This window comes from Archocentrus centrarchus, chromosome 24, assembly GCF_007364275.1.
Source record: "Archocentrus centrarchus isolate MPI-CPG fArcCen1 chromosome 24, fArcCen1, whole genome shotgun sequence".
In the NCBI taxonomy this organism is placed as follows: domain Eukaryota; kingdom Metazoa; phylum Chordata; class Actinopteri; order Cichliformes; family Cichlidae; genus Archocentrus; species Archocentrus centrarchus.
Window position 1 is genome coordinate 3118736 of NC_044369.1, and position 16815 is coordinate 3135550.

The window sequence follows — 16815 nt, forward strand, 5'->3', positions numbered from 1 at the left end:
CACACACACACACGTATACATCAAAACTATATATAGTAGAGTATAGAGACAGTATATGGTGTGTTTGTGGATAAACAGTTACAGGAAGTGGTTAGGTGGAGGTGCTTTATTAATTTTTATTCAGGAACAAAAACAACTGAAAATCTTGGGTCTGAGGCGATTCATTCTTTTTGGTAATAACTTCCACAGCCCTAGAAAACACTCACAGAAGACTGAAGAAGCAGGGGTGCGCATCTGATTTGCGGCTATAACAGTGGATCAGACTCGCAGAACACTTCCTCTGTTTCCCACGTCTTTTTCAACAACTCGAATCACATAATGAAACAGTCACGTGATTTCAGAAAACGGGGCCTCGTTTAGCTTTTGTCACGTGATTTTCTCAAAAACGATACGGGCCTCGACACAGACTTCGTTTGGACACGCCCCCTTTGCTCGGTACAGGCCTCGGGACTTCGGTACAAGACGTAACATCACTAGTTATAACTCATCAAACTTCCTCATTTTCTATACTGCTGACATAATAGAATTTATAACTTCTCTCTTTTTTTTTAACATTTTACCACTTTATGGCAAAAACACCCTTAAATATTTTTTGACACTAAAATGTTTATTCAGCTAAAACTTATTAACTTTTGAAAGTATGTCAAAGCAAAGAGATCAAATTCTTTGTACAGAATGTTACAAGTTTCCTTCATTTGTAGTTCTTGTGTGCGGTCTATTTCCAGACACGGATGTGATGAAACCCAAAGTTTCTAATGACAGCCTGTTATCACTGTGAGGTGGGCGTTGGTGTCAAAGAGGAAACAGCAGCATCAGACAGACCAGCAGCACAAACTTCTCTGAATGACACCAAATGGCTCTGCTGGAACTATTTCTGATTTTTGTGCTTCAGTTTGAAGGTAAAGCTCCTTTTTTTTTTTTATATGATTCATAGATTATTTTGCAAAAATGCTGAAGAAAAAAGTCCACTTTGATAATCTCACATATGCTTGAAAACATGTACAGTACCAGTCAAAAGTTTGGAGACACCTTCTCATTCTGTGTTTTTCTTTTTTTTTTCCTACATTGTAAATTAATACTGAAGTCATCCAGACTGAAGGAACACATGAGGAATCTTGTAGGAAACAAATATGTTTTAGATTTGAGATTCTTCAAAGTCGGCACCTTTTGCTTTGATTACAGCTTTGCACACTCAGCATCATGAGGTCATCACCTGAAATGGTTTTCCAACAGTCTTGAAGGAGTTCCCAGAGGTGCTGAGCACCTGTTGGCTGCTTTGTCTTCACTCTGCGGTCCAACTCACCCCAACTTATCTCATTCGGCTTTAGATCAGGTGATTGTGGAGGCCAGGTCATGTGATGCAACACTCCATCACTCTCTTTCTTGGTGAAATAGCCCTTACAGAGCCTGGAGGAGTGTTTGGAGTCATTGTCCTGTTGAAAAAAATCAATGATGGTCCCATTAAGCACAAACCAGATGGCATGTTGCTGCAGAATGCTTTGGTATCCATGCTGGTTAAGTGTGCCTTGGATTTTGAATAAATCACCATCACACTTCCTTTTCTGTGTCTTACAAAGACATGATGTTTGGAACCAAGAATCTCAAATCTGGACTCCTCAGACCAAAGGACAAGTTTCCACTGGACTGGTGTCCATTTCTTGTGTTCATTGGTCCAAACTGTTCTCTTCCTCTTGTTGTTCTTCCTTTGAAGTGGCTTCTTTGCAGCAATAAGTCCAGATTCACGCAGTCTTCTCTGAACAGTTGCTATGTGTGTGCTACTTGAACTCTGTGAAGTATCTAGCTGGGCTCTTACCTGGGGTGTTGTTAACTTGCAGTTTCTGGTAACTCTGATGAATGTATCCTGTTACAGAGGGAACTCTTGGACTTCCTTTCCTGGGGCGGTCCTGATGAGAGCCAGTTAATGTTTGATGGTCTTTGTGACTGCACTTGAGGATACTTTAAAATTATTAAAATGTTTCAGATTGACTGACCTTCATTTCTTAAAGAAATGATGGCCTTTCATTTTTCTTTACTAAGCTGAGTAGTTCTTGCCATAATATGGATTAGACCATTACTGAAACAGGGCTATTCACTGTATACCAACTCTTCATAACAACTGATGGTCTCAAACACATTAAGAGGGCAAGAAATCCAAGAAATTAACTCTTGATGAGGCAAAGCTGTTAACTGAAAGCCATTCCAGGTGAGTGCCTCATAAAGCTGACTGAGAAAGGTGAGCAAAGCTGTCATCTAAGCAGGAGGTGCCCACTTTAAAAAATTCTGGTTTAACTAATTTTTGTTTATTAAATAATTCCATGTGTATTTTGTCATAGTTTGGATGACTTTAGTATTAATCTATAATGCAGACAATTTTAAAATAATGAAAAAACACTGAATTAGAAGGTGTGTCCAAACTTTTGACTGGTACTGTGTGCAGGTTTTATATGTCCTATGTGAAGTTTCAAAAGTTAATTATTTGTTTTGAAGATCATTTATGTTATGTATAAAATTTTCCCCAAAACATGTTCTTTTCTTTGCTGCAGGGATCAGTGGAGAAACACAATATTTCTATCATAGACCTGGAAATGATGTCATTCTGCCCTGTGGCAAAGAAAATTATCCATGCTCCATAATTCACTGGAGTTACCACAAACATCAGTCTCACACTATAGACGTGGTTCGTAAAGGGCAGGTTGAGGAGAGCTCAGCCAGATCCTCCAGACTGAGTGTGTACAGTGACTGCTCACTGAGCATCAAGAACATCACTGCTGAGGACGCTGGGCAATACAACTGTCTGTATGAGAGGAACGGTCTCCCATTCACACTTTCTGAAGTCATCCTAAATATTTTGACTGGTGAGTATTCAGCATCAAAAACAATGAGCTTTACACGTTTTCATATTTACTCCTCAAACTCAGAGGAACAGTCACAGAAGAATCCTTCCCTCAAACCTGTAACTGATCAAAATTACATCTGTTTTGTTTTTTCCTTTTTCCGTCCCACATCTTCTGGGTCAGCAATGACACTTAGCATCTCAGGTGGAGAGATGACCTAAAATGTGCATGTTTGTTATGGGATGAAGGAAGTAAATTTTGATTGGTCATCATTTGATTATCCATTTAAAAACAAACAAATATCTGTTAAAATATCTGTGAAACTGTTTCTGAAAGAACAATTTGTCACACTCACATAAATGTTCAGTGTTTTCATTCTTCAATAATCGATGTTTCCTGTTCTCTCCTCAGTTTCAGCATCTCCATCACACACTGACTCACAGAGGGACGGAGATGTCACATTAGAGTGCTCTCTCTTTAGATTCTATGACCTCCCTCCTTGTGAACAGGACAGCATCCGCTGGGTGGATGAGACAGGAACCGTGCTGCTTAACAGCTTTTCCAACAACGAGGACCTGATGAAATGTGTTTCTCTTCTGACTGTGAATCATCAGAGTGGCCACAACAAGAGATACACCTGCCAGTTTGTTGAGGAAAACAGTGTGAAGATAGAAGCCCACTACCCACCTGTCCTCATAGGTAGGATAACTTTAAAAGGAAAAATAAATTAAAATGAAAATTTCATGTTGAACAAAAACTGTTTAATGTGATCTGTCTATATTTTTTACTCTGACAGAGTCATCATCCAGCACAGCTTTCATCATCACTGGAGCTCTGATGGTGGTTCTGCTGCTGGTCGTCATCGCTGCTGTTTTCATCAAACACAGGAGGCGATCCAAAGTGACAGAAGGTCAGTAAAAGAACACAGACAGTATGAGACTGCAGGACGGCTCAGAGCAATAAAACCATGTTTAACAAGACATACACAGAATGTAACCAAGTGCTCCAAGAAGCAGTTTTCTTTAGTGTTTAGGAAATACTGGGGAGTAATCAACAAAGATTATTAGAAAATTTATTACATTCAAATCAGATAATTGTAATAATAAATTATTCTGAAACTTTAAATTGTAGTGTCATAAAAGCGAGGCACGTTTTGTTTCTCAGCCTTAAGTCAAACTAATTTAAGGCTTTTAAGACTAACAAAGGCCATTTTTCTGAATTTAAAGGAATTTTATTATTTTCATTAACATCCTATTACAGCAGTGGATGCTCATTAAACATGATCAAAGTTTCAAATAACCAAATCAGTGTATAAGTCACCTGCATGAGTCACTCAGGCTGCAGAGCTCTGAGAGCAGACATACAGTACAGACACAGTACATATACTTGTATACTCAGCAGCATCATTTTTGTGCAGGTCTTATCAATTTGATATTTGTTCTCAGTGCTTTTCATTTTCAGTGCACTGAGCTCTCGGGACCACTATAAAAATGATATGAGCCACAGTACACTTTTAATTTTAATCTGTAATTATAATCCATCACTGCAAGAACTGCAATTCATTTCATTTGTCTAATATACTTTGCACCAAAAACGTGACTTTCAGCTGAAGGCCAAAGTATGATATAAATGATATAAACTTCTATTTATGATGCAATGTATGATGCTGCTGCTGCTTGATAACTAATCCTTGAAATTCTTCCTTTTGTTCCAGATGTTCAGAAACCATCTCAGTGCATTGTGAGTAAACTGAAAGATGTCTGTTGCATTTCTTTCCTGTTGAGGAAATGTTGCCAAACTGACAGTAAATGTTACCGTGCTTCTCTTTTCTTCTTCATTAGCCACAGAATGAGGAAATCTCTGGAGAAGCTTTGAGTCAGTGGATGTTCATATTTAGTTCACTGGAGTTTCTCATGACGAGAGAATTAAATTATCTGGATAACATATTTTTTTAAAGGCTTCCCTTATTCACCTTCCAAATTACATAAAAATAAACACTTTTTAATCAGAGTTTAGCATCAAGTCAGTGAAACTTCACAGCTCAGTGGGATATTGATGTGGTCAGTATGTAGCAGACAGAGTTGTTAATCAGCTGCTTTGGTGTTCATCAAACTAACAACAGGTGCACGAGAGGGACAACAATGAGACACCCCCCCAAACAGGAATGGTTTACAGGTGGAGGACACTGACAGCTTTTTCCCTCCTCGCCTTTTCTGACTGTTTTTCACTAGTTCTGCATTTGGTCAGAGTCACTGCTGACAGCATGAGGTCATACCTGGACCCTACAGAGACTGCACAGGTAGTCCAACTCTTCCAGGATGGCACATCAATACGTGCCATTGCCAGAAGGTTTGCTGTGTCTCTCAGCACAGTCTCAGAGCATGGAGGAGGCCCCAGGAGACAGGCAGTTACTCCAGGAGAGCTGGACAGGGCCGTAGAAGGTCCTTAACCCATCAGCAGGACCAGGATCTGCTCCTTTGTGCAGGAGGAACAGGATGAGCCCTGCAGAGCTACAAAATGACCTCCAGCAGCCACTGGTGTGAATGTGTCTGAGCAAACAATCAGAAACAGACTTTACGATGGAGGCCTGAGGGCCCAACGCCCTCTAGTGGGTGCTGTGCTCACTGCCCGGCACTGTGGAACCTTGCATATTGGCATTTGATAAGATGCACACAGTAATACACAGTACAATGCAGTAAAATGTATATTGTACCTGCAGGTGATAATAGTAATAAGAATTTGAAATTTACCACAGAATACCAGGATTGGCAGGTCCACCACTGGTGTCCTGTGCTTTTCACAGCTGAGAGCAGGTTCACCCTGAGCACATGTGACAGAAGCTGGTTAGGCTTCATCTGTTTCTCAACTTCTCACCTGTGGCCTCCCCTGTCCCTGAGCACCCTGTTCCCAGGGTGGGGGTGGTCAGGGTCCAGCCTCAGTTTCAGACCTGAAATCAGCAGTGGGCTCTGCTGAGCAGCCTCATTCAGCTGTGTGCTCTCTGCAGATACCAACATGTATCAAGATAAAGTCCTTGGACCACTGTCAGACCCTGCGTTGTTGCAGTGGGTCCTGGGTTCCTCCTGGTGTACAATGCTGGTTTTCATGTGGCACATGCAGGCGGTTCCTAAAGGATGAACTCACCTGATTTAATCCAACAGAACACCTCTGTTTATGGTTTGGTCCATCCTCAGACTTCAGACCCAAACATGAGCATGACCTCTGATGCTTCTATATGTTTATATAAGATTTCAACTGTTAAACAGTCAGCACCTGAGACTGACACTTAAGTTATTTCAACAAAAAATGAAATAAAAAAATTGATTTAAAAAAAAAATATACCAGAATATGCCAAATATGATGTTTACACTGTATAAACCACTGTTTTTGTACTCAGGATGAGCCAGACAGCAATATCACCTATGCTGCTATTGATCATGCTAAAGACGAGGCGTCTCCAAAGGAAAAGGTAACTGACTCATTCAGCTGTTTTTTTAACATCATGATCCCATCATAAATTTACTTTGCATATGTAATAGGATGTATTTTTTTCATAGATTCTGATGTGAGTTATTTAAAATAAGTCTTCGGTGTGCAGCATAATGTGTGTAATGGTTTGAATCACATAAAGACTCCAGTTTGTGTGATGCAGGTCAGAAAGGAGGAGGCAGTGACTTATTCTGCAGTCAAGACAAAGGCAGAAAGTGACCCGAGCAGCTTCTACAGCACTGTCAGCTAAACTTAGCAACAATCAACCAGAAGAAATCAAACATCTCATAACATCATTGCTGTAATTTAAACCTGGAGGAGCTCTGCTACCATAGACCGGTGAGCTGGATTTCAGCAGCTGTGTTATCATCTGCTGAAAGTGTTAGTATGTCTAAACCCCGGGAGGTGTAACATGTTGTTTTCAGAGGGGTCCACAGACGCTCTCTAGTTTGTCCCTGAGCTGCTTTGTTTACATAAATATGTTTCTCTCATTAATAACTTTTAGAAATAAAGCACAACAAAGCAGGGTGCTCCACAATAAAGCCAGTTTATGATTCAGAAAAGATGAAACTGTTAATAAGTCTAATTATCCTGGATCATTTGTTGAGCTCATTTTTGAGACATCTGTGCAAAATAACCACCCTGAAGTGTTTTATTTTATGAATATTTCATCTGAATGTTGCTCAGCTTTGCATTCACTCTGTAGTTATTTCTCAGCCCATGTTATTATTTTGTTTTCACCCATTGGAAAAATGTCTTGTTGCACTCTTTCCTCTTTCAACTGCTGAATAAAAAAAATAAAGATACAGCCTTGTATTTGAGTCAATTTCAGATTTACATACTTTAAAATATGGCAGCATTACTGTAACACAAACTTATGGAACTAAGGACGAAAAATGTTTTAAATGTATTATTTAAATACTGATTCACAAATCCAACAGATTTTATTAAGATGCTCAAATTAAGGAAGTGCCTTCATTATTAGGGTGTTATTGCCACAGCAACAGAGACGGATCCTGAATGCTGGTTAAAAAAGGTTTCAGAGCTGGAAGCACATCTGCAGACTTGTTCTACTTTGTTACAGATCCTTCATACCACTGACATCACAGACACTGTGGGACCAGCAACATGGCAACATCTGAGCTTAACCAAAGCCCCACCCCCCCACCAACCACAGTGTTCCACTGCAATTACAAATCCTCTTTTTTTAACCTGCTGCCATGACACAATGGAAGTTACATCACTGGTATTTCAACATGTTTTCACACTGAGCCTAAAAAAAACCTTTTTGTAAGATATCAAAATCATCATCTGGCTAAACAAAGTTAGCTTTTAAACTATGTCAAAGCAAATGGATCAGATGTAGTTATGGTGTGCAGTTATTGGTTTCTTTTATTCTGGGATTTGGATGCATACATTCATGTGCATATTTCTTCTATTTCCCATAAACCAGCTGGCAGTTCAAAATCCTCTGGTCTTTTATTTTAGGGTGTCCAGTTATGAACCGCTCATGCAAACCTAAACATCTATAATTGTCTACAGTGCTACACAAGAGTAGCCCACATTTTTGACGCTGCCCCCATCTGACAAGAAACGCTCTGTGCAGGCAGACTGACAGTCACAGGCTGCCTTTGCACTAACCTCACTCAAGCATAAAACAAGCATTTAGAGGACTGCATGGGAGCACGCCTCTGCTCTCCTAACAGAAAACTGCACACAGGCAGATACATTAGTGGGACCATGAATTACCTGCAGAGAGTTGTGTTGTTGAAGTGTACAGACAACAACTCTTTGTTTTTGCTCCATCATCCAGCTGCAGAGAAGAACAGGAGGATGAATGTGACCCTACAAACAATGCAGGTAAAGAGGGCAGGTGGTCCACAGTTGAAACTGTTTGTTGTGTCATTTTGGTCATCAGACGCTCTCTGAGACGTGTTTGAGTTTAATGCTATTCAAACATCATCAGTGGCCTGTCAGAGCTGCCAGCAGGACACGCCTGCTTTTTCTACTTTGTTTAGTTACAAACATCACACTTCCTCATTTTTTTAACACTGACATAATAAAAATTAAAGTTACTTTTTTTTTTTTTTTTCAACATTTTACCACTTTATGGCAAAAACACCCTTAAATATTTTTTTGGCATCACACTAAAATGTTTATTCAGCTAAAACATTTTAACTTTTGTCTGTTTCATTTGTAGTTCTTGTGTGCAGTCTATTTCCAGACACGGATATGATGAAACCCAAAGTTTCTAATGACAGCCTGTTATCACTGTGAGGTGGGCGTTGGTGTCAAAGAGGAAACAGCAGCATCAGACAGACCAGCAGCACAAACGTCTCTGAATGACACAGAATGGCTCTGCTGGAACTATTTCTAATTTTTGTGCTTCAGTTTGAAGGTAAAGCTCCTTTTGTTTTATATGATTCATAAATTATTTCACAAAAATGCTGAAGAGATGCTTTAAAGTCTACTTTGATAATCTCACATATGCTTTTTGATACCTGTAAAATAAAAGCAACACATGGGAAGAAACAAGTGTGGAAATTATGAGGAAGTTAAGAACGGAGATTCTCAAATTTATGTCAACTCGATTTTAAAAATAGAAAAAAAGTAAAACAAAACACGAAAACGGTCTCACAAATCTCACTTTCAAATATTAAATTCATTGCTGTTTAATACAATAATATCTTTGGAGAGATGGTGAACTGAGATATAACTGAAATGTATTAAAAAACCAATATATGTAGGTTTTATATATTTTATGTGAAGTTTCAAAAGTTAATTCTTATTTGTTTGAAGATCATTTATTTTATTTATAATTTTTTTCCAAAACATGTTCTTTTCTTTGCTGCAGGGATCAGTGGGGAAACACACTATTTCTATCATAGACCTGGAAATGATGTCATTCTGCCCTGTGGCAAAGCAAATTATCCATGCTCCACAATTCACTGGAGTTACCACAAACATCAGTCTCACACTACAGACGTGGTTCGTAAAGGGCAGGTTGAGGAGAGCTCAGCCAGATCCTCCAGACTGAGTGTGTACAGTAACTGCTCAGTGAGCATCAAGAACATCACTGCTGAGGATGCTGGTTATTACAGTTGTCAGTATGAGACGGACACTTACGCAGCCAGACTTTCTGAAGTCTTTCTAAATATTTTGACTGGTGAGTATTCAGCATCAAAAATGAGCTTGACACATTTTCATATTCACTCCTCAAACTCAGAGGAACCGTCCCAGAAGAATCCTTCCCTCAAACCTGTAACTGATACATACTACATCTGATTATTTCTTTCTTTTTTTTTTTTTTTTTTTTAAATATATGTTCCTTTTTCCGTCCCACATCTTGTGGGTCAGCAATGACACTTAGCATCTCAGCTGGAGAGATGATCTAAAATGTGCATGTTTGTTATGGGAAGAAGGAAGTAAAGTTTGATTGTCATCATTGGATTATTCATTAAAAAACTTTTTTTGTATTACATCGGGATCAGTTACCATTGAAACACATGTCAAAACAACAATTTGTCACACTCACATAAATGTGAACATTTATGTGAGTGTGACATTTTCATTCTTCAATAATTGATGTTTCCTGTTCTCTCCTCAGTTTCAGCATCTCCATCACACACTGACTCTCAGAGGGATGGAAATGTCACATTAGAGTGCTCTCTCTTTAGATTCTATGACCTCCATCCTTGTGAACAGAACAGCATCCGCTGGGTGGATGAGACAGGAACCGTGCTGCTTAACAGCTTTTCCAACAAGGACTCGATGAAATGTGTTTCTCTTCTGACTGTGAATCATCAGAGTGGCCACAACAAGAGATACACCTGCCAGTTTGTTAAGGAGAACAGTGTGAAGATAGAAGCCCACTACCCACCTGTCCTCATCGGTAGGACGGGTAAGAGTTGGCTTAATCTGACTCATAACATGCTGGCCCCTATCACAAATCAAGCTTCAGTTGTTCTGATGCTACCAGACTTTCACTACAAGGTTACAACTGTATGAAATTTAAATATAATTTTTGTGTTGTTTCCAGATTCCACAGCTCTGTCTCCTCTGAGCTATGGCATGGGGGCTCTTCGTATTGGTGGGCTGATCCTAATGATTGCAGTCACTGTTCTTCTCATCAGACACAGAAGTGAGAACTCTGATCAGAAATTACACCGATTACCAATACACAAAAGTACACATACATATATTTTTAATTGTTTCTCTCTGTGTTTTTTCCAGGAAGGAACAAAACACTTGAAGACACAAACGTAAGTTAAAAAAACTGCTTTGGAATTTAAAACTTAGGCTTTCTAATAAACACTGTAAATGCCATTAACCCTATAACTCCTAAGCATCAACTGATCCCCCTGGACTTTTTTGCTTATTTGTACCATAAAAAAGCCTGAAAATGTCCTGTGAGTAAGTGCTTTTACCCCTTTATCCAGAACAATTTACTGCCTGTTAAAGAGTGTTTAATAAAACATAACTTTGGTGTCTACAATTTAAGTAGCCAGGATGCCTCATGTGAAATTCTTATTGAATCATTGGATATTTTTTTTAAACTTCTATGTTGGGTGATTTTAGCATCCATGTAGATGATGATGCAATTGGCTCCTCTCAAAACGTAAATAAGCTGTCCCACCATTTTAATCACACTGTGGATTTATTTCTGACATATGGAAAAGAAAGTGAACATTTACCAACATTCCCTCAAAGCCCTCTTTTGTCTTACCAACATTTAAATGTACATTAATGGATTATACAGCCATGGGGAATAAATGTCATTACAGTAGATGCCACCACAGTGCAGAGCAGCTACCTAAACTCTACTAAATGAATTATTATTAACCATCTTCATGGTTAGGGACAGGCTTTGGTTAAAGAAGGACAGTCTTTTAGATGTTTAATGACCTAGCTTGTTGGAGGTATATTTAGCCCTTTAGATATTCCTTCAGTGACCACAGAGGTTCTCCTGAAGTTTACTTGTGTGTTATTTCACAGGTTCATTATGTTGGTGACCATGATGAAGGCACAGTGAACTATGAAAATGTAGGAAACAGTTCAGCTGGCCCTGAACTCCACTGAACTTCAGAGAACTTCAACTCACCAGAAAGATGAGCCATCACAGTTCTTTTAAATTTGATATCAAACAGAAGATTTGAATTAAAATTATATTTGTTTTTTCTCTTTTTATAGCAAATGATTTCTTACTCCCTTCATAGGCACTTAACCTTACACAACCTTATAAACATTTTGGATATGGACCAAAACACACTGTAAAATATCTGACTACTCGAAAATGTAATGATTTTCTAGAAAACTTGGAAATCGTATTAAATTAAAAGATTTGTTATAATTTGACTATAATAACAAAGCTCCAAACCTCTTTTTTAAAATATACATTTCAGTTTATGAATATAAATAAAACTAAAAGCTACACGTCTTGACTTATTCTGTGAATACATTAGTAATTTTGAAAATAATGTCAACATGATCGGCAGTAAATTATAGCAATTCACTCAACAATCAGAAAAAGTGTTTGTGTCTATTGTTGAGTGAATGGGCATCTAGGAGGAGCGGGCCGCCCTCTGCAGTGGGGGCGAGGGCGCCAACCTCGGGTGCTGCAGTGCTCCGGGATGCTGTCACCGCGGCCCCGGGCTCACCTCCCCCTGCCCTGTGCTGGGGTGTGGGAGGTCGGGGTGCCTATTGAGCCAGCGGACAGCTGGCTCTCTTCTTCCAGGATTCTTCCTGGTCATATGCCCCCCCCCCCCCCTCCCCCTCCCCATACACAAACACACACACACACACAGAATACACATCACTCACAGATGTAGGATGGAGAGGCCACGTGGAGAGCTGCACCACCACTTGCCTTTCCGTTTTAATTGCACTTTAGTCATTATAACTCACAACACATACACACTTACAACCTGATACACATAGGACCTTTGGGGCAGGCATGTTACTCAGAGGTTGATGAGATGGGCCGCTGAGGTGGCCCCACTCGGATCCTCGTCACTGTCTGTCTCCAAATTTTATTTGCACTTTAGACATGGAGGGTTTTGGGGGGGCAGTGTGGGCAAGCACTGACGACTAACAGTTGGCGCTTGTGGCATAACTGTCCCCTCAATTTTAACTGCACCCTATACACCTCATTCACTCACAAACATTAACACATAGACCTACAATTGGGGAGGAGGAGGGGTGGATGGGTCATCTTACACCCCGATTTCTTGCGTCTCACCCGGGGTAGGGGTCGGGTGGTTCCTTGGGGACCGGGCTGGTGGCGTCCTGGGGTCGCTGTTGGCCCTGGGGTGGTTTCCACTTACCCCGCCTTCAGAGGGTGGGTAGCTATGGATGAATGTGTGTCTTTGTGTATTTGTCACCGTCTCCGTGAGTATGGGTGGGTGAGTGAATGTGTATGTATGACATATCTGTGTGTGGGTAAGTATGTATGGGCATGTATGAGTATCTGTGTATAAATGTGTACACGGGTGTCTGGGTGTGTTTGTATGTATGGCTGGACCTGGGTCTGGGCCTTGTGCCTTGCCTCCTGGCCGCTCCTTGCTGGTTGCCTCCTCCCCCCTACCCCCCTGGGATGGGGGTGCCTCGGGGTTCCTGGGTGGGGCTGGGTGTTCTGGCGTGGGTGCTGGCCTGCCCCCCTTGGGGGTGCGGTGCGGGGCTGCGTTGGCTTCTTCGGCGTGGGGGGGGGGGCTCTGTGGAGGGTCGGGCGGTCCTTGGGTGCCGTGGGCCCGGGAGCCCGGCCGCCGGCCAGTGCAGGGGGCTGGCCGCTGGGGGGGGGCTGGCTTCTCATCGCCTTGGGTTCCCTGGAGCCCTCGCTCCTCGACTGGGGGGGCTCCGTCTGAGACCACCCTCTCCCGTCTGCTGGGGTAGGTGTGCGGTTGTCTTTGGACTGAGTGGCCGGGGGTCTTCCTGGCTCTTGGTGGGCTGCTGGTGGCCTGGGGTTCCGGGGGCTTTCCGTACCTGCCTCTGGCTTCTGATGGGTGGAGCTGCAGCGTTTTGCCCTCATTGGTAAGTACGTTCCATGACACAGACACAAACATGACACAGACACAAACGCCCACTCAATCACAACTCAACAAAATTGTTGGTGTGCGTAACATGCTTTGTTAGTTTTGTTTTTCACACACAAATTCATTTTTGCAAGTATTGATAGTATTTTTTTATATGTTAAAGTGATGAAGTATCTGATTAATAGACTTGTGCTCTTTCCCCTTTTTTTTTTTGCTCCCTTTCTCTCTCCCTTTTTCTTCTCTTTATTTTCCTCTTCTTCAGCCTGTCAGCTCTGGCTGTTACATAGTATGTGGAAAAATAACTCAGATAAATAAAATAAAGGGTTAAAACATCAACAAGAAGAGCCTATTGAGAACCTATAGAGCTCATCTTGAAATAGCAAATATGTTTGGCACAACAACGCATTCAGATCACAGTTCTGCTTGCAAGATCTACCAGACATGACAGGCTAAAAAAAAAAAAAAAAAAAAAAAAAAAAAAAATTAATGTCTTTCTCTGTATGTAAGTCGATCTTAAAACAAGAATTGCTATCATGGTCTGCCTGTGTTAAACCAGGAGATTTGTAACACTGCCTTTTCCGATCACACGCCTGTGTTGTTTGAAGTTGGGTTGTCTCATACCACAGTCAAAACTTGCACCCCTGTTTGGCGCCGTCAGATCTTCAGCCCTTCCACTGCTGATCCACTGCCCCTTCTCTGCTGTTTTTGACCAGTTCTGCACTCCCCTGATTCGATTTCCTCTGATCTGGAGAAACTCAGTGTCTTCTTTAATTCCTCCTTTCAAACCATCTTGGACTCTGGTTCCACTAAAATCTAAACAGCCCAAAGCTAGATCTGAGCCCTGGTTCAATGATAGAAGTCGTGCAGTCAGACGGGAGTGTCGCAGAGCTGAACGCAAGTGGAAGAAAGACAGGCTGCAGGTGTCACGTCAAATCGTAAAGGCCTGTTGACGCTGTTATCAAAACACATTAAAGAGGCTAAAAGAGAATACTTTTCAAATATCATTGCATCCAACTCTCATAACCCACACCTGTTATTTACTGTAAAACTATCAACTCTGTCCTGAATGCTTCACAGTCTGCCTGTTTTGAAACCTCTTCTGATATGTGCAATAAGTTTTTACACTTTTTTATTGATAAGGTTGCCACTATAAGGGCCCTCATCCCGGCCCCTGTCTCTGACCCTTCTGCCTCTGTCCCATGTTCTGCTGTTTTTAACCAGTTTGAGCCTGTGACTCTGGTGTTCTTAGAGGATGTGGTTCATCATATTAAGCCCTCAGGTTCTCCCCGTGATGCTGCTCTTCCTCGATCTTTTAAAGAGGTTTTTCCTAGTATAGGATAATCACTCCTTGCCATCATTAATAGCAGTTTGTCTTCCGGTGTGGTCCCTGTAAACTTTAAACATTCTGTCGTGCAACCTTTAATTAAGAAATCTGGCCTTGATCAATCTGTGCTTGCTAACTTTAGGCCCATCTCTAAGCTGCCTTTTATTTCTAAAATTTTAGAGAAGATTGTTTACACTCAGTTGAAGTCTTTTTTGGAAAAAAAATGATATTTTGGAGGTTTTCCAATCTGGATTTAAAGCTTTCCATAGTACAGAATCAGCACTGTTAAGGGTCTTTAACGATATTCTCCTGGCATCTGATTCTGGTTACTATGTAGTTCCTCTTCTGCTCCGTTAACAGTATCTTGTGGGTATTCGAGGCACTGCTCTGGAATGCTTTAAATCTTATCTAGCAGACAGAACTATCTCAGTTAGCTTTGCTGGCTCTGATTCCTCCTCTGCCCCCCTGTTATGTGGGGTTCCACAGGGCTTGATTTTGGGGCCCTTGCTTTTCTCACTTTATCTGCTTCCACTGGGATCCATTCTTAAATGATAGCCAAATCTATGTGCATTAAGGAAGAAGGATGGATTCCCAATTAAATCTCTTCTTGCATGTCTTGATGACATTAAAGCTTGAATGGCCCTGAATGTTCTACACTTTAACGAAAAAAAAAGTGAAGTGTTGGTGCTTAAACCCAGAAGCTCTTGTAAGCCTCCTCCCCAGGTTAACTTGGGCCCTTTGGCCTCATATGTTAAGCACATCATTACAAATTTGGGGTTTATGATGGACAGTGACTTTAAATTGGATAGTCCAATCGGTGCAGTAGTGAAGTCTAGCTTCTTTCACTTAAGGCGACTGACGAAGGTAAAACCTATCCTTTCTAGGCAGCATCTAGAAACAGTGATACATGCCTTTATTACATCTCAGCTTGATTACTGTAACACACTCTATATTGGAGTCAGCCAGTCTTCTCTTGCACGTCTCCAGTTGGTTCAAAATGTTGATGCACGTCTTCTGACTGGAACATGTGAAAGACAGCATATTACGCCTGTCCTGGCTTCACTCCACTGGCTGCCTGTGCACTTTAGAATCCATTTTAAGGTCCTTGTATTTCTCTTTAAATCCTTAAATGGCCTTGCTCCACCTCACCTTTCTGAACTGCTTTGTTCCTACACTCCTGTCCAAGATCTCAGGTCATCTGATCAGATGCTCTTACGTATACAGAGATCTAGGCAGAACCTCAAAGGGGAGCGAGCTTTTTCCATTGTTGCCCCTAAGTTGTGGAATGAATTGCCTTTGCACGTTAGACAGTCGCCTTCACTGTCTATTTTTAAAACTCATCTTAAAACTCATTTATACTCTTTGGCCTTCAACCCAGCATGAGACATTGATCTTACCTGTTTTAATGTATTACAGTTTTTATTTATTCTTAATTGATTGCTTTTTTCTCTTAATATTTTTACTTATTTGGTGTACAGCACTAAAGCTTGATGATGATGATGATGATGATGATGATGATTAGAATATGTTTGATTTTTGACTCGCGTATGCACGAGGCTTGTGCCACTGTCTAGATGTACTGGACTGGTCTTAGATACATTTCAGGATTTTTATGGTAAATTTTGCCCTTTGGATATAAGGTTATATGAAATTGTTCAATAGGAATGATAAATGTATTTGATTGTATGATTTGATGTTGAACCCCACTCATAAGCTGGGATTAGCTTTTGGGGAGTCCCATTTCACAAATATTTAATTTTATATTATTGTACTTGGTATTTATATGTTATTAGATTTGTTAATAAAAGTGAACCTGATTTGTGTGACTGATTGTCCTGATTTCCAATGTTAGGGTCACCGAATCCAGATCATGGAAAAATACCCCGGGTATGTTGATTTTGTTTCATAGTATAGGGCCCAGTACACACACACACACACACACACACACACACACACACACACACACACACACACACACACACACACACACACACACACACACACACACACACACACACAGAGCAACCTAACACTCAGGGATGCCTGGGAAAATAAACCAAGGAAGAAAGGATGAGATATAAACAAACCAAAGACCCAAAAACTAAGACTACAGACCCTCTCTATCATTACAAAAATGTCTGGG

The 16815-nt window shown here is 40.8% G+C and overlaps 2 protein-coding genes across 2 annotated transcripts; both read left to right on the top strand.

Moving 5' to 3' along the window:
• The first annotated feature begins 804 nt into the window (after positions 1 to 804).
• LOC115774725 (uncharacterized) lies at positions 805 to 6952 on the top strand. The gene is made up of 7 exons (XM_030722114.1): positions 805 to 899; positions 2544 to 2855; positions 3246 to 3533; positions 3631 to 3744; positions 4549 to 4574; positions 6229 to 6300; positions 6484 to 6952. Exons 1-7 carry the CDS (start codon positions 854 to 856, stop codon positions 6568 to 6570), a joined length of 945 nt encoding a protein of 314 aa, XP_030577974.1. The 5' UTR covers positions 805 to 853; the 3' UTR covers positions 6571 to 6952.
• A 1720-nt stretch (positions 6953 to 8672) lies between these two features.
• Positions 8673 to 11399, top strand: LOC115774587 (uncharacterized). Its single transcript, XM_030721942.1, has 6 exons — positions 8673 to 8718; positions 9304 to 9486; positions 9928 to 10221; positions 10360 to 10461; positions 10554 to 10582; positions 11316 to 11399. Exons 1-6 carry the CDS (start codon positions 8673 to 8675, stop codon positions 11397 to 11399), a joined length of 738 nt encoding a protein of 245 aa, XP_030577802.1.
• The last annotated feature ends 5416 nt before the right edge of the window (positions 11400 to 16815 follow it).